Source organism: Cyanistes caeruleus, chromosome 2 (genome assembly GCF_971803275.1).
Source record: "Cyanistes caeruleus chromosome 2, bCyaCae1.hap1.1, whole genome shotgun sequence".
Lineage (NCBI taxonomy): Eukaryota > Metazoa > Chordata > Aves > Passeriformes > Paridae > Cyanistes > Cyanistes caeruleus.
Window position 1 is genome coordinate 1,994,916 of NC_141702.1, and position 22,689 is coordinate 2,017,604.

The 22,689-nt window shown below is 50.9% G+C and overlaps 1 protein-coding gene across 1 annotated transcript; it reads right to left on the reverse strand.

Annotated features, from left to right (window-relative positions):
* Positions 1 to 940: 940 nt before the first annotated feature.
* On the reverse strand, positions 941 to 17,999 carry PNOC (prepronociceptin). The gene is made up of 4 exons (XM_086875416.1): positions 17,966 to 17,999; positions 11,115 to 11,250; positions 5,397 to 5,724; positions 941 to 1,066 (listed from the first exon to the last, which is right to left on the reverse strand). Exons 2-4 carry the CDS (start codon positions 11,232 to 11,234, stop codon positions 1,026 to 1,028), a joined length of 489 nt encoding a protein of 162 aa, XP_086731542.1. The 5' UTR covers positions 11,235 to 11,250; positions 17,966 to 17,999; the 3' UTR covers positions 941 to 1,025.
* Between the last annotated feature and the right edge of the window lie 4,690 nt (positions 18,000 to 22,689).

Consider the following 22,689-nt stretch of genomic DNA (forward strand, 5'->3'; position numbering starts at 1 on the left):
TTTCGCGTCGATTTTTTCCGCGCGCGGATCCCTCCCCGCTCTCCTCGCCTCGGGATGACACCGAAAAAATTCTCTGGGAATTCTGGAGCTTTTTGGGTTTTTTTGGCTCAAAAAAAGAACAAAAAATGCCCCAAAAATCCAAATTTTTTTCTCTCTTTTTTGGCAAAAATTCCGGGGTTTTTCCCCAAATTTCGCGTCGATTTTTCCGCGCGCGGATCCCTCCCCGCTCTCCTCGTCTCGGGATGACACCAAAAAAATTCTCTGGGAATTCTGGATTTTTTGGGAGATTTTTTTGGCCCAAAAAATGCCCCAAAAGTCCAAATTTTTTTCTCTTTTTTTTGGCAAAAATTCCGGGGTTTTTTGGGTTTTTTTCCCAAACTTTACGTCGGTTTTTCCACGCGCAGATCCCTCCCCGCCCTCCTCGCGTCACGATGACTCCCAAAAAATTCCCTGGGAATTCGGGATTTTTTTGGCCCAAAAAAAGAACAAAAAACGCCCCAAAAATCCAAATTTTTTCCTTTTCTTGGCAAAAATTCCGAGGTTTTTTGGGGATTTTTCCCAAATTTGATGTCGATTTTTCTGCGCACTGATCCCTCCCCGCCCTCCTCGCCTCGGGATGACACCGAAAAAATTCTCCAGGAATTTGGGATATTTTGGGTTATTTGGCTCAAAAAAAGAACAAAAAACGCCCCAAAAATCCAAATTTTTTTCTCTCTCTTTTTTGGCAAAAATTCCGGGGTTTTCCCCCAAATTTCGCGTCGATTTTTCCCGCGCGCGGATCCCTCCCCGCCCTCCTCGCGTCGCCATGCGTCGGCTCCGGGGTAAAATGAGGATTTGAGAGGGTGAAGAGCAAAGAGAAATTTTTTTTTTGTGCGTTTTTGGAGTTTTTTGGTGTTTTTTGGAGGTTTTTTTTTTGTTTTTTGGAGTTTTTTTTGGAGATTTTGGAGGTTTTTGGAGATTTTGGAGGTTTTTCGAGTCGGAAGCGCTTTGGGGTCCGGCAGAGAGGACGGAGCAGGAGCTGGAATTTAATTTTGCCTGTGCCGGGCTGGGAAGCGGTGCCGGAACGCTACAAAAAAATACAAAAAGAAAATGGGGGAAAGAAAGGGGAAAAAAGGAAAAAAAAAATAAAAGGGAATTTTGGGAGGGAAAAAGGAAAAAAAAAAAATTGAATTTTGGGAGGAAAAAAGGAAAAAAAAAAGGAAATTTTGGGAGGGAAAAATGAAAAATAAAAGGAAATTTTGGGAGGGAAAAAAAAGGGAATTTTGGGAGGGAAAAATGAAAATAAAAGGGAAAAAAAAGGAAATTTTGGGAGGGAAAAATGAAAAATAAAAGGAAATTTTGGGAGGGAAAAAAAAGGGAATTTTGGGAGGGAAAAATGAAAATAAAAGAGAAAAAAAAGGAAATTTTGGGAGGGAAAAAAGGAAAAAAAAATGGAATTTTGTGAGAGAAAAAAGGAAATAAAAGAAAATTTTGTGAGGGGAAAAAATGAAAAAAAAAGGAATTTTGGGGGGGAAATATGAAAAAAAAAAGGAAAATTTGGGAAGGAAAAAAGGAGAAAAAATGAAAATTTTGGGAGGGAAAAAGATTGGGATGGAGGAGGGAGGGAAAAATGGAAATAAAAAGAAATTTTGGAGGGAAAAATGAGAAAAAAATGAAATTTTGGGAGAAATAAAAGGAAAAAAAAATGGAATTTTGGAAGAGGAAAATGGGGGAAAAAAATGGAATTTTGGGAGGGAAAAAGATTGGGATGGAGGGAGGGAAAAATGGAAATAAAAGGAAATTTTGGAGGGAAAAATGAGAAAAAAATGAAATTTTGGGAGAAATAAAAGGAAAAAAAAATGGAATTTTGGGAGGGGAAAATGGGGAAAAAAAATGGAATTTTGGGAGGGGAAAAAAGGAAAATAAAGGAAATTTTGGGAGGGAAAAATGAAAAAGAAATGAAAAAAAAGAAATAGAAAAAATAAAGGGGAAAGGGAATAAAAATGAGGAAAGAGAAAATTTTAAAAAAAAAGGGAAAAAGGGAAAAATTTTAAAAAATAAATTAAATTTTTAAAAAAGGGTGAAAAAAGGGAATAAAAAGGGAGGAAGGGAAAGGGGAAAATTAAAAAAATGAAATAAAATGGAGAAATGAAAGGGGGAAAATGAAAATAAAATTAATTTAAATAGAGGAAAGAAAGGGAATAAAAAAGAGGAAAGAAAGGGGAAAAATTAAAATAAAATGAAATTAAATAGAGAAAATAAAGGGGAAAAAAAAGAAATAAAATGAAGGGATGAAAGAGGAAAAATGAAAATAAAATTTATTTAAATAGAGGGAAAAAAGGGAATAAAAAGGAGGAAGAAAAGGGGAAAAATATTTTTTTAAAAATGAAATTAAATAGGAAAAAAAGGAGGAAAAAAGGGAATAAAATGGAGGAAGGAAAAGGGGAAAAATTAAAAAACCCAAAACGAAACAAAGGAAAGAAAAGGGGAAAAAATAGGAGGAAAAATTGAGGGATGAAATGGAAAAAATAAAAATAAATCCAAGATAAAATAGAGAAAAATGGGGAAAATTTAAAAGAATAAAAAATAAATGGGAGGAAAGAAAAGGGGGGAAAAAACAGGAAATAAAATGGAGAAAAGAGGGGGGAAAATGAAAAGAAATAGAAAATAAAAGGGGGGAAAGGAAGGGAAAAAATTAAAAATAAACACAAAATAAAATGGAGAAAAATGGGGAAAAAATGGGGGGAAAAAGGAAATAAAGAGAAAAAAAAATTTAAAAAATTTAAAAAAAGGGGAAATAAAGAGGAAAAAAAATTTAAAAAAGGGGGAAAATGGGGAAAAAAAAAGGAAATAAAGAGGAAAAAAATTTTAAACAGGGGGGAAAAAAGGGGAAATAAAGAGGAAAAAAAAATTTAAAAAATTTAAAAAAGGAAATAAAGAGGGAAAAAATATTAAAAAAGGGGGGGGAAATGGAGAAAAAAGGAAATAAAGAGGATAAAAATTTTAAAAGGGGGGGAAAGGGAAATAAAGAGGAAAAAAATTTTAAAAAATTCAAAAAAGGGGAAATAAAGAGAAAAAAATTGAAAAAGGGGGAAAAAAGAGGGAAAAAGGGGGAAATAAAGAGAAAAAAATTTTTTAAAAGGGGGAAAAATGGGGGGAAAAAAGGAAATAAAGAGGAAAAAAATTTTAAAAAATTTAAAAAAAAAGGGGAAATAAAGATGAAAAAAAATATTAAAATAGGGGAAAAAAAGGGGGGAAAAAAAGGGGGAAAATGGGGGAAAAAAGGAAATAAAGAGGAAAAAAAATTTAAAATATTTAAAAAAAAAATAAAGAGGGAAAAAAATATTAAAATAGGGGAAAAAAAGGGGAAATAAAGAGGAAAAAAAATGTTTAAAAAAGAAGGAAAAAGCAAAACCAGCTGAGCCGAGAGCGGAGGGAGAGGGAACCTCGATCCCAGGAATCAGGGACGGAGGCGAATCCCGGAATTTTGGGAGACGCCACCCGGGGAGGGGCGAAAAAAAATGGGGAAAAAAAAATTATAAAAAATAAAAGGAAAAAATGGGAAAATCCTCCCAAATTTGGAATTTCTGGGGGGGACCCAGGGGGGTCTCGGCGGCTCCCACGGCCCGGCCCGGAGGTGGGGACGCGGAATTCCGGAATTCCCGAATTTCCTTGGGAATGGCGGAGAGTTCTGGGCAGGAATCGGTCGATTTCTCAATGGAGAAATTCTTTTATTTCAATGTTTAATCCAGATTTCTTTTATATTTCATTTTATTTTTAATTTAAAGCTGATTTTTAATATTTTATTTTCTTTTATTTTAAATATTTTATATTTTTTTTCATCTTTTAAATAATTTTTGATCGCTCTTTTATTTCTTTTAAATAATTCTGGTTAATTCCTTATTTCTTTAAAATGTTTTTATTTCTTCAGAATATTTTTCAGATCTATTTTTTTTAAAATTCCTTTTAAATATCTTGGAAATTTAATCTTTATTCCTTTAAAATGTTTCTGGAAATTCTTTATTCCTTTTAAAATATTTTTTGGGGGGGGATTTTACTTTTATTTCTTTATAATATTTTTAAATTTTATTCTTTATTTTAAATACTTTTCAACTCAGTTTTTTATTTTTTTTAAATATTTTCCCTTCGTCCTTTTGAAATTATTCGATTTTAACTTTCACGTTTTCGTTCCTTTTCCCTTTTATTTCATTTTTATTTCATTTTAATTTTTAAATTTTTAAAGTTTAAATCTCTTTTTTTTTAAAACCCCTTTTTGGTTTGATTTAAAACAAAAAACTCGATATTTTTTTTTTTTAAAGATTTTTCCCGGATTTCTTTGGAATTTTAATTGGTTTTTCCTGGGTTTTTTTTTAATTTGGGGGGAACCGACCCGTGCTGGACGTGGAGCAGCGACCCCTCGGTCCCTCCTCGCTGGCCGGGGGGTGACCCTGAGGTGACCCCGAGGTGACCTCAAAGGTGACCCTGAGGTGACCTCAAAGTGACCCCAGGGTGACCTTGAGGGTGACCCCCGAGGTGGCCACGAGGTGACCCCAAAGTGACCCCAGGGTGACCCTAAAATGACCTTGAGGGTGACCCCGAGGTGACCCCGAGGTGGCCACGAGGTGATCCCAAAGTGACCTTGAGGATGACCCCGAGGTGACCCCAGGGTGACACCAAAATGACCCCGAGGTGACCCCGAGGTGGCCACGAGGTGATCCCAAAGTGACCCCAGGGTGACCCTAAAATGACCTTGAGGATGACCCCAAGGTGACCTCGAGGTGACCTCAAGGGTGACCCCAGGGTGAACCCGAGATGACTCCAAAGTGGACCCTGAGGTGACCCCAAGGTGACCCTGAGGGCAACCTTGAGGTGGCCCCAAGGTGACCCCAAGGGTGACCTAGGAGGTGACCCCAAGGGTGATACCAAAGGTGACCCCAAGGGTGACCCTGAGGATGACCATGAGTGACGACCCCAAGGTGACCTCGAGGTGACCCCCAAGGTGACCTCGAAGGTGACTCCAAAGGTGACCTCGAAGGGTGACCCTGAAGGGGACGCTGAAGGTGACCCCGAGGTGACCATGAGGTGTCCCCAAGGGTGACCACAACGTGACCTTGCAAGGTGGACCCTGAGGTGACCCCAAGGTGACCCTGAGATGACCTCAAGGATGACCCCAAGGATGACCTCAAAGATGTCCCCACGGGCGACCCCCAAGGCTCCCTCGCCGTCCCTTCCCGCGTGGCCCCCGCGTCCCTCCCCGGCCTCGGCGCTGCCGTTCCCGCGCCGTTCCCGCGCGGTTCCTCTCGGTGATGGCCCCCGTGTGGGATGGCACCCATGGGATGTGGCGGGCGGGGTGGAGGGTGGCTCAGATCCCGCTCAGATCTCGTTGTTCCGGCCGGCGCCGCCCGGGCCGTACTCACTGGAGCGCGGCGCCATGCCCAGGTACTGCTTCAGGAACTCGCTAAACCTCTTCTGGTTGTTCCACTTCCGCGCCGACTTGCGCACCCCGATGAAGCCCCCGTACCGCTTCTGCACCCCCTTGGCCGCCCGGCCCGCTCCCAGCCGCCGGGAAATGTCCTCCCGCTCTTCCTCCTCCTCCTCCTCCCGGCGAGGCTGCGGGAAGGCGCCCGGCGCGGCCCTCTCGGCGTCCAGGCGGCGCGGCCGCGGGGCGGCTCGGCCGGCGGTGGCCGCGCACAGCTCCCAGGTGGCCCTGGGCACCGCTTGGCCTTCGCACTCCAGGATGCAAATCTGTGAGGGAAAGGCGGACGGACGTCAGGGGATCGGTGGGGTTGGATCTCCGGGAGATCTCTGATGGCTTCCCAGACCATCCCGACCCATCCCGGTCCATCCCGACCCATCCCAGACCATCCCGGTCCATCCCAGACCATCCCAGTCCATCCCAGTCCATCCCAGTCCATCCCAACCCATGGGGAGGTGCCGGCAGCTCGTGGTGAGCGTTCCCCGGCCTCGCCCCGGAGGTGTCTCCTCCCAAACCTGGTCACCCAGAGGGGCTGAAGGTGCTGGTGACGCTCAGCATGGCTCTCCAGCCTTGCCCAGACTGGATTTGCTAATCCCTGCCCACATTCCTGTTTTCCTGTGGAATTCCAAGCTCCTGCTCCAGAATTTCCAGCTCTGCTGGGCCCTTCAAGCCAGAAATCATCAGGTGGAGCTGGGACAGGGTGGTGGAGCTGGGACAGGGTGGTGGAGCTGGGACAGGGTGGTGGAGCTGGGACAGGGTGGTGGAGCTGGGACGGGACGGTGGAGCTGGGACGGGACGGTGGAGCTGGAAGGGGATGGTGGAGCTGACAGTGGAGCTGGGACGGGACGGTGGAGCTGGGAGGGGACAGTGGAGCTGGGAGGGGATGGTGGAGCTGGGAGGGGATGGTGGAGCTGGAAGGGGATGGTGGAGCTGGAAGGGGATGGTGGAGCTGGGACGGGATGGTGGAGCTGGGACGGGACGGTGGAGCTGGAAGGGGACGGTGGAGCTGGGACGGGACGGTGGAGCTGGAAGGGGATGGTGGAGCTGGGACGGGACGGTGGAGCTGGGACGGGATGGTAGAGCTGGGACGGGACGGTGGAGCTGGGACGGGATGGTGGAGCTGGGACGGGATGGTGGAGCTGGGACGGGATGGTGGAGCTGGGAGGGGATGGTGGAGCTGACAGTGGAGCTGGGATGGGATGGTGGAGCTGGGACGGGATGGTGGAGCTGACAGTGGAGCTGGGACGGGACGGTGGAGCTGGGAGGGGACAGTGGAGCTGGGAGGGGATGGTGGAGCTGGGACGGGATGGTGGAGCTGGGACGGGATGGTGGAGCTGGGACGGGATGGTGGAGCTGGGACGGGACGGTGGAGCTGGGACCGGATGGTGGAGCTGGGACCGGATGGTGGAGCTGACAGTGGAGCTGGGATGGGATGGTGGAGCTGGGACCGGATGGTGGAGCTGGGACCGGATGGTGGAGCTGACAGTGGAGCTGGGATGGGATGGTGGAGCTGGGACGGGATGGTGGAGCTGGGACGGGATGGTGGAGCTGACAGTGGAGCTGGGACGGGATGGTGGAGCTGGGACGGGATGGTGGAGCTGGGACGGGATGGTGGAGCTGACAGTGGAGCTGGGATGGGATGGTGGAGCTGACAGTGGAGCTGGGACAGGATGGTGGAGCTGGGACGGGATGGTGGAGCTGGGACGGGATGGTGGAGCTGACAGTGGAGCTGGGATGGGATGGTGGAGCTGATGGTGGAGCTGGGACGGGACGGTGGAGCTGGGACGGGATGGTGGAGCTGGGACGGGACGGTGGAGCTGGGACGGGACGGTGGAGCTGACAGTGGAGCTGGGATGGGATGGTGGAGCTGATGGTGGAGCTGGGATGGGACGGTGGAGCTGGGACGGGATGGTGGAGCTGGGACGGGATGGTGGAGCTGGGACGGGACGGTGGAGCTGATGGTGGAGCTGGGAAGGGACGGTGGAGCTGGGACAGGATGGTGGAGCTGATGGTGGAGCTGGGATGGGATGGTGGAGCTGGGAGGGGATGGTGGAGCTGGGAGGGGACGGTGGAGCTGGGAGGGGACGGTGGAGCTGGGAAGGGACGGTGGAGCTGGGACCAGACCATGGAGGTGGGATCGGACCGTGAAGGTGGGACTGGATGGAGGTGGGACGGGACCGTGAAGGTGGGACGGGACCTCTGGCCCATTCCCACGGCAGGTCCTGGTGCCTGGAGCTGTCCCTCCCCAGGGACAGAACTTTGCTCTCCTTGCTGCTCTTCCCGAGGTTTCTCCAGCTGGGAATGTTCCTCTGGATGGCAGCAGAGCTCCGTGGGGTCCCACCAGCCCTGCGGCACCCGCTGAGGTCCTCCTGCCCCTTTATCCTGGTCCTCCAGGATTATCCACCCCAGGATTGTCCTCCAGGATGTCACGGGACACCGGGATGAAGATCAAGGCCAGGAGCACCACTTCTCCTCCAGAAACCCACGCTGGCTGCTCCCGGTGACCTTCCCGTCCCCCACTCCTTTGGAACGGCGCTGAGCGATGAGGATGGGAATTCTCCACACTCCAACACCTCTCCGAAGATCCACGGGAAGCTTCCAGATCCTCCTCCGTCCTTCCTGGAAGGCAGGCGGGACCTCCGGCTCCTCCCGCCCCCAGGAACGGCCGTTCCCACCACGTCCCTTCGTCACCTCCGGCTCCCATGGGTTCATCCCACCGCGGTCGTGTCTCTTGTCCCTTTCCCAGCTGGGATTTGGTGCCACCAAACCCATCCAGAAGAAAATCACGGAAGAACCAAAGGGGATAAATGTCAGGTGGAAGGCCCAGAAGGGAAGGGTTGTCCTCCTGCAGGTGGAATCATCTCCATCCCGACTTCTCCTTCACGGTGGGGTCGTTCTGATGCTGAGCCCAGCTGGGTTCATCGGAGCCAGGTGGGAATTCCCATTCTCAGACCCTAAAACCCCATTTTTTATCCCTTTTTCCCCTCACACCACCCCTCGCTCCATCCCCTTCTTTACAAGGGGTTTGTCCTTCCTGCGGCTCTTCCTCACGAGAACGAATTCCGGATTCATTCCCGGAAATGCACCAAAACCTCCTTTCTTTGCCCCCTAAATCCAAGGAATTCCCACGGGATGGGACAGCGGGGATCTGCTCACACCCAGCTGAGCTGGAGAACATCTGGGGGAGGTCTCATGGCCACCCGCAGGCCCCAAACCTCTGCAGAACCTCTCTTCACCTTGGGACCATCGCCTTGGCCAGCCCGGAGGTGCCACCAGTCCCGGCGTGGTCCCTCAGGGCCGCGGCTCTGTGGGTTCTTCTCAATCCCAAGAGCTCCATGGGTTCTTCCCAACCCCGAGAGCTCCGTGGGTTCTTCTCAATCCCAAGAGCTCCGTGGGTTCTTCCCAGCCCCGAGAGCTCCGTGGGTTCTTCCCAGCCCTGAGAGCTCCGTGGGTTCTTCTCAATCCCAAGAGCTCCGTGGGTTCTTCCCATCCCTGAGGGCTCCATGGGTTCTTTCCGACCCCAATGGCTCTGTCGGTTCTTCCTGACCCCAACGGCTCCACCGGTTCTTCCCATCTCGAGGCTTCCATTGGTTCTTCTCAATCCCAAGAGCTCCATCGGTTCCTCCCATCCCTGAGGGCTCCATCAGTTCTTCCCAACACCAAGAGCTCCATGGGTTCTTCCCAATCCCAACGGCTCCATCAGTTCTTCCCAAGGTCTCCATGGGTTCTTCCCGACCCCGAGGTCTCCGTCGGTTCTTCCTGACCCCGAGATCTCCGTTGGTTCTTCCCGACCCCAACGACTCCTCTGACAGAACCCAGAAGAAGGAGAATTGTCCCCAGGCGAGGCGGTGCCGAGGGTTCTGTGGGATGTGGAGACCCCCTGTGCCAAGCCGAGGTCCTCTCCTGGCATCTCCAAGGCTTTGGAAGGGGCTGTGCTGCTGGAAGCGATGGATCCCATGGAGGTGACAGCTCCAAGGCCATCCCAGGCTGTGGTGTCCATTCTCCTGGAAGCGGTGGAAGGTGGCACCAAATCCCACCGGGAAGCTCCTTCCAGGCCAAGCCAAGCCTCGGGAGACCCCAAATTCCAGTTCTGTCTCCTCCGGCTTTGGGATTGGACCTGCCGTGGGATCCGTGGGCCACCAACCGTCCCAGCTCCTCTCCAAGGATCCCCTTGGAGCTCCAGGAGCAGGAAAAGGGGACCCCACAGAGCTTCTGGTGCCTTCAAACCAACATTTTGGGGCCCAACCGGGATGGCGGCACCCCAAATCTTGGCAGCAGTGACGCGCCTCTGTGGCACTGGGGTGGCTCCAGCATCTCCTGGAAGTTTCCGGGTCCTCCTGGGATTTTTTTTGGGATATTTCCCACCCCTGGGAGCTCCCAAGCTGTCGGCTCCTCTCGGGAAAGGCGGGGAACGGAATCCAGCAGGATTTATTATCCCAAATAAACGGGGGAGGTGACGGATGATTCCCTGGGAACGCCAGGACACGGCCATGGCTCAGCGGAGGGGAAAAGAAAGGATTTAGGAGCTGGAAAATTCCGGTTTGATGGCTCTTCCCGTCCCGTGTGGGATGCAAATGGAGACCTGGAGGAGCTGAGGGTTCTCCAAGCTCATCCCATAAAATCCAAGCGGGATTTTGGAGGCTCCTCAGGGGTTTTGGGATTGGGATGGGTGATGGGGGATGGAGGTTGGGGATGGTTTGGGGTCTTGGGAGCATCCTGGTTTGGGATCTTCACCCTGATCTGGGATCTTCACCCTGATCTGGGATCTTCACCCTGGTTTGGGACCTTCACCCTGATCTGGGACCTTCACCTTCCCTTGGGACCATCCTGATTTGGGACCATCCCCTCCTCAGGACCATCCTGGTTTGGGATCTTCACCCTGATTTGGGATCTTCACCCTGGTTTGGGACCTTCACCTTCCCTTGGGACCATCCTGATTTGGGACCATCCCCTCCTCAGGACCATCCTGGTTTGGGATCTTCACCCTGATTTGGGACCGTCCTGATTTGGGATCTTCACCTTCCCTTGGGACCCTCCCAGTGCCCATTCAGGACCATCCTGGATATCCCCAGCACCCAATTTGGGATCTTCACCTTCCCGTGGGACTGTCCTGGTTTGGGACCTTCACCCTGACTTGGGACCTTCACCCTGACTTGGGACCTTCACTGTGATTTGGGACCATCCCCTCCTCAGGACCATCCTGGTTTGGGACCTTCACCCTGATTTGGGATCTTCAACCTGATTTGGGACCATCCTGGTTTGGGATCTTCACCCTGATTTGGGATCTTTGTCCTGACATGGGACTGCCCTGACTTGGGATCTTCACTGTGATTTGGGACCATCCCCTCCTCAGGACCATCCTGGTTTAGGATCTTCACCCTGATTTGGGATCTTTGTCCTGATTTGGGACTGCCCTGATCTGGGATTTTCACCCTGGTTTGGGACCTTCAACCTGATTTGGGACCTTCACCCTGGTTTGGGACCTTCACCCTGATTTGGGACCTTCACCCTCCCTCAGGACCATCCCGGTGCCCCCCAGGGGTGCCGGTGACAGCGGTGGCACCGTCCCCTGAGACCCCCAACCCCTCCAGGCCCCACAGAGGGAGGCGGGTGTCCCGGGGCGTTGGGGACGCGGGGCGGTGGCGCTGGTGGCACTCACGAGGACGTCGAAGCTGTCGCGGTAGAGCTGGCGGTCGCAGTGCAGGCAGTCGCCGCGGCAGTCGCCGCGCGCGCGGGCGAAGAGGCACAGCAGCAGCAGGTCCCAGAGCACGGCCCTCATGGTGCCACCGGCGTGGCTGCGGGGACAAAGCCCTCAGGAGCCCGGGAAATCCCACAAAACCACGGGAAAGCCCAGAAAAATCCCAGAAAATCCCATAAAATCCCATAAGAACCTGCAAAACCTTGCAAAATCCCATAAAACCCCAGAAAATCCCATAAGAACCTGCAAAACCTTGCAAAATCCCATAAAACCCCAGAAAATCCCGTAAGAACCTGTAATATCCTATAAAAGCCTGCAAAAAACCACAAAATCTCATTAGAACCCCACAAAATCCCTCAAAATCCCATAAGAACCCCTCAAAACCCTGCAAAATCCCACAAAATCCCAGAAAACCCTGCAAAATCCTGCAAAATCCCAGAAAACCTGGCAAAATCCCACAAAATCTCATAAGAACCCCTCAAAACCTCACAGAATCCCATAAGAACCCCTCAAAATCCCATAAAACCCTGTAAAATCCCATAAGAACCTGTAAAACCTTGCAAAATCCCATAAAAACCCCTCAAAAATCCCACAAAATCTCATAAGAACCCCTCAAAACCTCACAAAATCCCACAAAATCCCATAAGAACCCCTCAAAATCCCACAAAATCCCATAAAACCCTGCAAAATCCTGCAAAATTCCATAAAACCTCACACAATCCTGCAAAATCCCATAAACCCCTGCAAAATCCTGTGAAATCCCACAAAATCCCCACAAAATTCCACAAAACTCCCACAAAATTCCATAAAACCCTCACAAAACCCTGGAAAATCCTGTGAAATCCCACAAAACCCCCACAAAATCCCATAAAAACACCACTAAATCCCACAGAATTCCATAAAACCCCCACAAAACCTGGCAAAACCCCCACTAAATCCCATAAAACCTCACAAAACCCCCACAAAATTCCATAAAACCCCCCACTAAATCCAATAAGACGCCCACAAAATCCTGTGAAATCCCACAAAATCCCATAAAACCCCCACTAAATCCCATAAAACCCTGGAAAATCCTGTGAAATCCCACAAAAATCCCACAAAACCCCCACAAAACCCTGCAAAATCCTGTGAAATCCCACAAAACCCCCACAAAACCCCATAAAAGCCTCACTAAATTCCATAAAACCCCCACAAAACCCCATAAAACCCCCACAAAACCCCACAAACCCGCACAGCGCTCGCACCAAAACGTTCCTGGCCGCTCCCCGCCCAAATTATCCGGTGGGGAAAGAAAGGAGCTGATCCCAAAAGCCGATCCCAAAAGGAGCTAATCCCAAAAGCTGATCCCAAAAGCTGACCCCGAAAGGATCCGATCCCAAAAGGAGCTGATCCTGAAAGCTGATCCCAAAAGGAGCTGACCCCAAGAGGAGCTGATCCCAAAAGAAAGGAGCTGATCCCAAAAGGATCCGATCCCAAAAGGAGCTGACCCCGAAAGGAGCTGACCCCGAAAGGAGCTGACCCCGAAAGGAGCCGACCCCGAAAGGAGCTGACCCCGAAAGGAGCCGATCCCGAAAGGAGCTGACCCCAAAAGGAGCTGACCCCAAAAGGAGCTGACCCCAAGAGGAGCTGATCCCAAAAGAAAGGAGCTGATCCCAAAAGGAGCTGACCCCAAAAGGAAGGAGCTGACCCCAAAAGGATCCGATCCCAAAAGGAGCTGACCCCAAAAGGAAGGAGCTGACCCCAAAAGGATCCGATCCCAAAAGGAGCCGACCCCGAAAGGAGCTGACCCCGAAAGGAGCTGACCCCGAAAGGATCCGACCCCAAAAGGAGCCAATCCCAAAAGGAGCTGATCCCAAAAGGAGCTGACCCCGAAAGGATCCGATCCCGAAAGGAGCTGACCTCGAAAGGAGCCGATCCCGAAAGGAGCCGATCCCGAAAGGAGCCGATCCCAAAAGAAAGGATCCGACCCCAAAAGGAGCTGACCCCGAAAGGATCCGACCCCAAAAGGATTCGACCCCAAAAGGATCGGGCGCGTCCCAGGGGAATTTTCCGGAGGGCTCCTGGCGCGAGTCCCGGGATTATTTATGGATGTGCTGGGGCAGAACATTCCCAGCTGTTCCCGGGATAATTCCGGACAATTCCCACCCTCCCTGCGGCTCCCGGCTGGGATTGGGGATCCCTCACCCCCTGTCCCCGTCCCGGGTCGCTGCTGCCGCAATCTGAGCCCGATTCCCGGAGAATTCCCACAGAATTCCCACAGAATTCCCAGAGAATTCCCACAGAGTTTCCGGAGAGCTCCCACAAAATTCCCAGAGAATTCCCGGAGAATTCCGTGTCCCAGCTGCCTTGGCCAACAGGTTCAGGTGACAATTCAGGGACCAGAGGGGACAGGGATGGGGACGTGGCTCCAGATTTAGGTGACAATTCGGGGACAGGATGAGGACGTGGCACTGGGATCAGGTGACAGTTCGGGGACAGATCTGATGGAGATGGGAACATGGCACCGGGTTCAGGTGACAGTTCAGGGACAGAGGTGACCAAGATGGGGACGTGGCACCAGGTTCAGGTGACAATTCGGGGACCAGAGAGAGGGGACAGAGGGGACAGGACAGGGATGTGGCACCAGATTCAAGGGACAGTGAGGTGACAGAGACCGAGATGGGGACATGGCACAGGCTGAGGTGACAATTCAGGGACCAGAGGTGACAGAGATGGGGACATGGCACTGGGATCAGGGGACAATTCAGGGACCAGAGGTGACAGATGTGACAGAGATGGGGACACGGCACAGTTTGAGGTGACAATTCAAGGACCAGAGGTGACAGAGATGGGGACATGGCACAGGCTGAGGTGACAATTCAAGGACCAGAGGTGACAGAGATGGGGACATGGCACAGGCTGAGGTGACAATTCAAGGACCAGAGGTGACAGAGATGGGGACATGGCACAGGCTGAGGTGACAATTCAGGGACCAGAGGTGACAGAGATGGGGACATGGCACAGGCTGAGGTGACAATTCAAGGACCAGAGGTGACAGATGTGACCGAGATGGGGACACGGCACCACAGGAGAGGACCCTAAATCCCCCATTCCCACTGTCTCCCCGTGTCCCCACGGGTCCCCACGGTCACCTTTTGTCACCAGTGGGCGTTTGGTGGCACTTTGGCGCTGTCCCCCGCTGGGGACCCGATGAGAGCCGGGGGAGCCGTGAGGAGCGGCCGGGTGAGTCAGAGCCCCCAGAACCCCCCGGAACCGCTCGACCCAAAATCCCGCACCAGGAATGGCACTGCCACCTCCTGTCCCTGTGTCCCCATGTCCTCATGTCCCTGTCCCCATGTCCCTGTCCCCATGTCCCTGTCCCTCTGTCCCCATGTCCCTGTCCCCATCCTCCTGTCCCTGTCCCCGTGTCCTTCTGTCCCCCTGTCCCTGTCCCCTGTGTCCCCATGTCCCTGAGTCCCTGTCCCCATCCTCCTGTCCCTCCGTCCCCCTGTCCCTCTGTCTCTGTCCCCATGTTCCTGTCCCCATCCCTGTCCCTGTGCCCCAGTCCCTCTGTCCCTATCCTCCTGTCCCATGTCCCTGTGTCCCCCTGTCCCTGTCCCCATGTCCCTGTCCCCCTGTCCCCATGTCCCTGTCCCCATCCTCCTGTCCCTCTGTCCCCCTGTCCCTCTGTCCCCATCCCCCTGTCCCTGTCCCCCTGTCCCCATCCCTGTCCCTGTGCCCCAGTCCCTGTCTCTATCCTCCTGTCCCATGTCCCTGTGTCCCTGTCCCCATCCCTCTGTCCCAGTCCCCATGTCCCTCTGTCCCCATGTCCCTCTGTCCCTGTCCCCCTGTCCCTCTGTCCCTATCCCTCTGTCCCCGTCCCTGTCCCCGTGTCCCTCTGTCCCCGTGTCCCCCTGTCCCTGTCCCCATGTTCCTGTCCCCCTGTCCCTGTGTCCCCATCCTTCTGTCCCATGTCCCTGTCCTCCTCTCCTTGTCCCCCTGTCCCCATCCCTGTCCCTCTGTCCCAATGTCCCTGTCCCCATCCCTGTGTCCCTGTCCCTCTGTCCCCATCCTCCTGTCCCATGTCCGTGTCCCTGTCCCCATCCCTCTGTCCCAGTCCCCATGTCCCTCTGTCCCCGTGTCCCTCTGTCCCTGTGTCCCTGTCCCCCTGTCCCCATGTCCCTCTGTCCCCATCCCCGTGTCCCCATGTCCCTGTCCCTCTGTCCCCATGTCCCCCTGTCCCTGTCCCACGGGCTCGAGATGGGAAGCGCTGAACCCCCCGGGGGGTCCCTCAACCCCCACCCCAAAATTCCGGCCGATTTTAGGGTTTTTTTTTGTGGGGTCCCAGCCACAAATCCATAAAAAAAACTGGGATGAGTTTCCTCCAATCCCCCAATATTTGTTTTCTCCATTTTTTCCCATTTCCCCACGGTTTTTTCTCATTATTTCCCATTTTCCCTCAGGGTTTTTTTTCCCCTTCCCCCCCACTTTTTTCTCTCATTCTTTCCCATTTTCCCCTCTCATTATTTCCCTTTTTTCCTCCCATTCTTTCCCATTTTCCCCGCATTTTTTCCTCCCATTATTTCCCTTTTCCTCCCACTTTTTCCTCTCATTCTTTCCCATTTTCCCCCTCATTATTTTCCTTTTTTCCCCACTTTTTCCTCTCATTATTTCCCTTTCCCCCCCTCATTATTTCCCTTTTTTCCCCTCATTCTTTCCCATTTTCCCCACATTTTTTCCTCTCATTATTTCCCTTTCCCCCCTCTCTTTATTTTCCTTTTTCCCCACTTTCTCCTCTCATTCTTTGCCATTTTCCCCACTTTTTCCCTCTCGTTATTTCCCTTTTTTTCCCCCTTTTTTCTCTCATTCTTTCCCATTTTCCCCACATATTTTTCTCTCATTATTTCCCTTTTTTCCCCTCATTCTTTCCCATTTTCCCTCTCATTATTTCCCTTTTCCCCCACACTTTCCCCTCTCATTATTTCCATTTTCCCCCACTTTTCCCTCTCATTCTCCCCCATTTTCCCCTCTCATTTTTTTCCCTTTTTCCCCACATTTTTCCCCTCATTCTTTCCCATTTTCCCTCTCATTATTTCCCTTTTTCCCCCCACATTTTCCCTCCCATTTTTCCCTTTTTCCCCCCACTTTTCCCTCTCATTCTCCCCCATTTCCCCCACATTTCCCCCTTATTTTTTCCCATTTCTTCCCCATTTTTTCCCCATTCCAAAATCATTTTTCCCCACCAACAAAACCCAACCCGGGCCCTCTTTCCCAAAGGATTCTCCCACCTCTCCCTGACCACACCACAACCTCCTCCGAGCCACAAAATCTTCCTTTTCCTCCCCAAAAAAATAAAAAAAAAAAAACCCAACCCACCCATCCCCTCTGCCCCGAGGTTAAAAAAAAAAATCCAAATTTTTAATTTATATTTCTATTTTTTTTCCCACCCGGTTGGAATCCCCTTCATCAATTTCAGAGAGAGGAACAATAAATAAGAAATAAAAAAATAAATCGGGTTTTTTTTTTTTTGTTCCTTTTTTGTGTTTTTTGATGGAAATCCAGCCTGCGCTGGAGATAAGGGCGGGTTTTGTTTTTTTTTTTTTTATGGGATGAGGTGGGAAAAATCCGGCGGATCCATTGTGGGAGCAGCGGGAATTGGGAATAAACCCCGGGAGAGGAGCTGGGAAGGGGCAGCAGGTGCTGCCTCAGATGGGAATTTTTATCCGCTCCATCGGAGACCATCCCAGCCCTTCTTCCCATGGGATTCTCCCTCCTTTGGGATCGCCCCAAACACCCCAAAAATTCCCGCTTTGGGATCATCCCCATCCCAAAATCCCAATTTTTTTCCCCCCAAAGCCAAGGCCTGATCCAGAGGGAAGGATCCGAGGGAAAGGAGGGAGAGATTTTCCCACCCTCCCCCCCCGCTTAAAAAAAATCAAAAATAAAAATCAAATTATTCCCCGAGAGTACCGCTAAACCCCCTGCCCCGAATCCTGCCGGGATTTTGGGGGGTTTTTAGGGAAATCAGAGGGATTTGGGAATGCTGGAGGGGGAGGAAAAAAAAATAAAATAAATAAATCAGCGCTGCCTTTTTTCGCGGTGCCCCTCAATCAGGTAATTGGCCATAATTGGCCAAAATGAGGCGCCGCGGTGTGACTGGAAACGCAGATGGGAGCCGGGAAAAAAAAGCTGCTTGGAGGTAAAAAATAAAAATTCCCATAAAAAAAAAACAAAACGGGAATAACATTTTTTTCCCCACAAAAAAAAAACCAAACCAGGAATAACATTTTTCCTCCTCAACCGCTTTTTCCTGATTTTTTTTTTATTATTTTTTTTTTTTATTTTTAGGGGGGTTCTTAAACCGAACAAAGCAATAAAATCAAAATAAAATTTCAGTCTTTTTATTTTTTGGGTGATTTTAAGGGAAAAAATCCCGGCCAAGTCGCGACTGGAAGGGAGAGGAGTGGGAAAACGGGATGGGGAAAAATCGCGGCGTGGCTGCCGCCTTCCAAAAATAATAAAAATAATAATAAAAAAATCTCAAATGCCGATAAATTCCCGTTTATCCCGGAGGAAAAGCGGGCTCCGGGCAGGCCACGCCGCCTCTTGTTGCATCCCTGCGGCTCCGCTGCCGGGATTTTGGGGCTGGAGAGCGAAACTTTTCCTCCGCCGGGATAAGAGGAGGAAAAGCGGGCTGAGGTTGGAGATTCAGCGGGGAGAGAGAGGGGCTCGGCGGAGGGTTGGGGAGGGGGGAAAAAAGCAGGGAAAAATGGGGAAAATCCCCAAAAAAGAGGGATTTGGGAAGAGGGAGGGATGGATTGGAGGGTTCCTACCTGCGCTGAGCTGGCGGCTCCTCGGCTCCGCGCCCTGCCCGGCGCTGCCGGAGCCGCCGGGGTTTTATAGCCGGGATCGCGCCCCCCGCCCCGGCCACGTGCGCGCCTGAGCCCACCCACCCCCGGGGCCGCTCCAGCCGCCCGCCCCCCGCGCCTTCCCCGCCGCCCCAAAATCCCGCAGCGTCCCCCGGAACACACCGCCCGAATCTTACCGGCGTCCCCGGTCCCAAATCCCGCACCTCGCGTCCCAAATCCGGCACCCTGAATCCATAATCCGGCACCCCGAATCTTCCCCACATCCCAAATCCCGCACCCCGCATCCTCCCTGCAGCCCCACATCCCAAATCCGGCACCCCGAATCCCAAATCCCGCACCTCGCGTCCCAAATCCGGCACCCCGCGTCCGAAATCCGGCACCTCGAATCCACAAGCAGGCACCCCGCATCCCAAATCCGGCACCCCGCATCCGAAATCCGGCAGCCCCACATCCCAAATCCCGCACCCTGAATCCATAATCCGGCACCCCGAATCTTCCCCACATCCCAAATCCTGCACCTCGCGTCCCAAATCTGGCGCCCCACATCCGAAATCCGGCACCTCGAATCCACAATCTGGCACCCCGCATCCGAAATCCCGCACCCCACATCCTCCCTGCAGCCCCAATCCCAAATCCCGCACCCCGAACCCCAAATCCCGCACCTCGAATGCCGAATCCCGCACCCCACATCCACAATCCCGCACCCCGAATCCATAATCCGGGACCCCACACCTTCCCTGCAGCCCAAATCCCTCACCCCGCATCTTCCCTACAGCTCCAATCCCAAATCCCGCACCCCAAATCCACAATCCCTCATTCCTCATCTTCCCTGCAGCTCCAATCCCAAATCCTGCACCCCGAATTCTCCCCGCAGCCCACATCCACAATCCCGCACCTCGAATCTCAAATTCCGCACCTTCCCTGCAGCCCCAATCCCAAATCCCGCATCCTCCCCGCACCCCAAATCCATAATCACACACCCCGCGCCTTCCCCGCATCCCAAATCCCGCACCTCGAACCCACAATCCCTCACCCTGCATCTTCCCTGCATCCCAAATCCCAAATCCCTCACCCCGAATCTTCCCTGCATCCCAAATGCCGCACCTCGAACCCACAATCCCTCACCCTGCATCTTCCCTGCATCCCAAATCCCAAATCCCTCACCCCGAATCTTCCCTGCATCCCAAATGCCGCACCTCGAACCCACAATCCCTCACCCTGCATCTTCCCTGCATCCCAAACCCCAAATCCCGCACCCCGAATCTTCCCTGCAGCCCCAATCCCAAATCCCGCAGCTCGAACCCACAATCCCTCACCCTGCATCTTCCCTGCATCCCAAATCCCAAATCCCTCACCCCGAATCCTCCCTGTATCCCGCACCTTGAATCCCAAATCCCGCACCCCGAATCTTCCTGGCACCCCGAATCCCAAATCCCGCACCCCAAATCCATAATCCAGCACCCCGCACCTTCCCTGCAGCCCCAATCCCAAATCCTGCATCCTTCCCGCACCCCGAATCCATAATCCAGCACCCCGCACCTTCCCCGCATCCCAAATCCCGCACCCCAAACCCACAATCCTGCATCTTCCCCACATCCATAATCCCGCACCCCAAATTCCAAATCCCGCACCCCGAATCTCGAATCCCGCACGTCGAATCCCGAATCCTGCACCCCACATCCACAATCCCGCACCCCAAATCCATAATCCCTCAGCCTGAATCTTCCCGGCGTCCCCAAATCCCAATTCCCGCACCCCAAATCCATAATCTCGCACCCCGCACCTTCCCTGCATCCCAAATCCTGCACCCCAAATCCCGAATCCCAAATCCCGCACCCCGAATCCCAAATCCCGCACCCCGCATCCCAAATCCGGCACCCCACATCCACAATCCCTCAACCTGAGTTTTACCGGTATCCCCAATCCCAAATCCCGCATCCTTCCCGCACCCCGAATCCATAATCCCTCACCCCACACCTTCCCTGCATCCCAAATCCCGCACCCCGAACCCACAATCCTGCATCTTCCCCGCATCCCAAATCCCGCACCCCAAATCCCAAATCCCGCGCCCCAGATCCATAATCCAGCACCCCGCACCTTCCCTGCATCCCAAATCCCGCACCCCGCATCTTCCCTACAGCCCCAATCCCAAATCCAGCACCCCGAATCCTCCCTGTATCCCGCACCTTGAATCCCAAATCCTGCACCCTGAATCTTCCCTGCAGCCCCAATCCCAAATCCCACACCCCGAATCTTCCCTGCAGCCCCAATCCCAAATCCCACACCCCGAATCTTCCCTGCAGCCCCAATCCCAAATCCAGCACCCTGCACCCCAAATCCATAATCCCGCACCTCGAATCCCAAATCCCGCACCCCAAATCCATAATCCAGCACCCTGAATCTTCCCCACATCCCAAATCCCGCATCCTTAAATTCCAAATCCCGCATCCTGAATCCCAAATCCCGCATCCTTTCCGCACCCCGAATCCATAATCCTGCACCCGGCACCTTCCCCGCATCCCAAATCCTGCACCCCAAATCCCGAATCCCTCACCTCACATCTTCCCTGCATCCCAAATCCCAAATCCCGCACCTCGAATCCCAAATCATTCACCCCAAATCCATAATCCAGCACCTCGAATCTTCCCCGCATCCCAAATCCCGCATCCTGAATTCCAAATCCTGCATCCTTAAATTCCAAATCCCGCATCCTGAATCCCAAATCCCAAATCTCGCATCCTCCCCAAATCCCGAATCCCAAATCCCAAATCTCGCATCCTCCCCAAATCCCAAATCATCCCAAATCCCAAACCCCAAATCCCAAATCTCACACCTGCCCAAATCCCAAATCCCAAATCATCCCAAATCCCAAACCCCAAATCATCCCAAATCCCAAATCTCAAACCCCAAATCCCAAATCTTGCATCCTGCCCAAATCCCAAATCCCAAATCATCCCAAATCCCAAATCCCAAACCCCATACCCCAAATCCCAAATCTCGCACCTGCCCAAATCCCAAATCCCGAATCCCAAATCCCAAACCCTGCATCAATTCCAAATCCCAAATCCCAAATCCCAAATCCCAAATCCCAAATCCCAAATCCCAAATCCCAAACCCTGCATCAATTCCAAATCCCAAATCCCAATAGGATGAGATGAGAGCCTGGATTTGGGGAATTGTTTTGGAAAATGGGATGAGATCCTGAATTTTGGGAATTTTTAGGGAAAATAAAGTGGAATGAGAGATTGGATTTTGGGAATTCTTTTGGAAAATGGGATGAGAGTCTGAATTTTGGGAATTCTTTGGGAAAATGGGATGAAATCCTGAATTTTGAGAATTTTTAGGGAAAATGGGATGAGATGAGAGCCTGAATTTTGGAATTTTTAGGGAAAATAAAATGGGATGAAATCCTGGATTTTGGGAATTTTTAGGGAAAATGGGATGGGATGAAATCCTGGATTTTGGGAATTTTTTTAGGGGGAAAAAAAGGATTTATTTTTTCATTTTAAAAATCAGATTTTATAATAAAAATGTCATTCTGCTCTCTCCTGGGTTATTCAGGAATATCAAAAATTCCCTGGATTTTAAAAGGTTTTGTCCTTTCCTGGGATAATTTCCCAAAATTTCAAGGTTGGAAAATTTGGGTGGAAAATAAAATTTTAATTATTTTTTTTTAAAATGGATTTTTTGGGTGTTTCTGTCCCAAATCCAGGTCCTAGAATCAGGAAAATTCAGGAAAATTCTGGGAAATTTCAGGAAAATTTCAGGAAAATTTCAGGAAAATTCAGGAAAATTTAGGAGAATTCAGGAAAATTCAGGAAAATTTAGGAAAATTCAGGGAAATATCAGAAAAATCCAGGAAAATTCAGGAAAATCACGGAAAATCCAGAAAAATTTCAGGAAAATTCAGGAAAATTTAGGAAAATTCAGGAAAAATTTAGGAAAACTCAGGAAAATCCAGGAAATTCAGGGAAAATTAAGAAAAAATTAGGAAAATTCAGGAAAATTTCAGGAAAATCCAGGAAATTTCAGGAAAATCCACAAAAAATCAGGAAAATCCAGAAAAATTCAGGAAAACTTAGGAAAATTTCAGGAAAATTCCAGGGAAATTCAGGAAAATTCAGGAAAATTTCAGGAAAATCCAGGAAAATTCAAGAAAATTCAGGAGAATTCAGGAAAAATTAGGAAAATTTGGGGAAATGTGGATTTCCCAAGCTGGGAAAATCGGGAATTGTTCCCCTGGAATTTTTCATTCCTGAGGATTCAGAGCACCCTGGGATCCCATCCCGAGGAATTCCGGGATCCAGGAGGCTCCGGATCCATCCCGAGGGATTTTTATGGAATTTGGGAAAGGAAATCCAGGGATTTTCTGGGATTTGGGGTTTTTTTTTTGGGATACCCCAGGAATTCCTTCCCAAATCCCAAATCCCTCCCCGTTTTCCCAGGGAATTCCCTCCATTCCCAGCCTGGGATTGGATCTGGAATGAACCTGGAATTATTTGGGAATTATTCGGGAATTATTCAGGAATTTTTTGGGAATTATTGGGTAATTATTCAGGAATTATTTGGGAATTATTCTGGAATTATTTGGAATTATTCTGGAATTATTCTGGAATTATTTGGGAATTATTCGGGAATTTTTTGGGAATTATTTGGGAATTATTCAAACCATTCCAAGGAATTCTGGG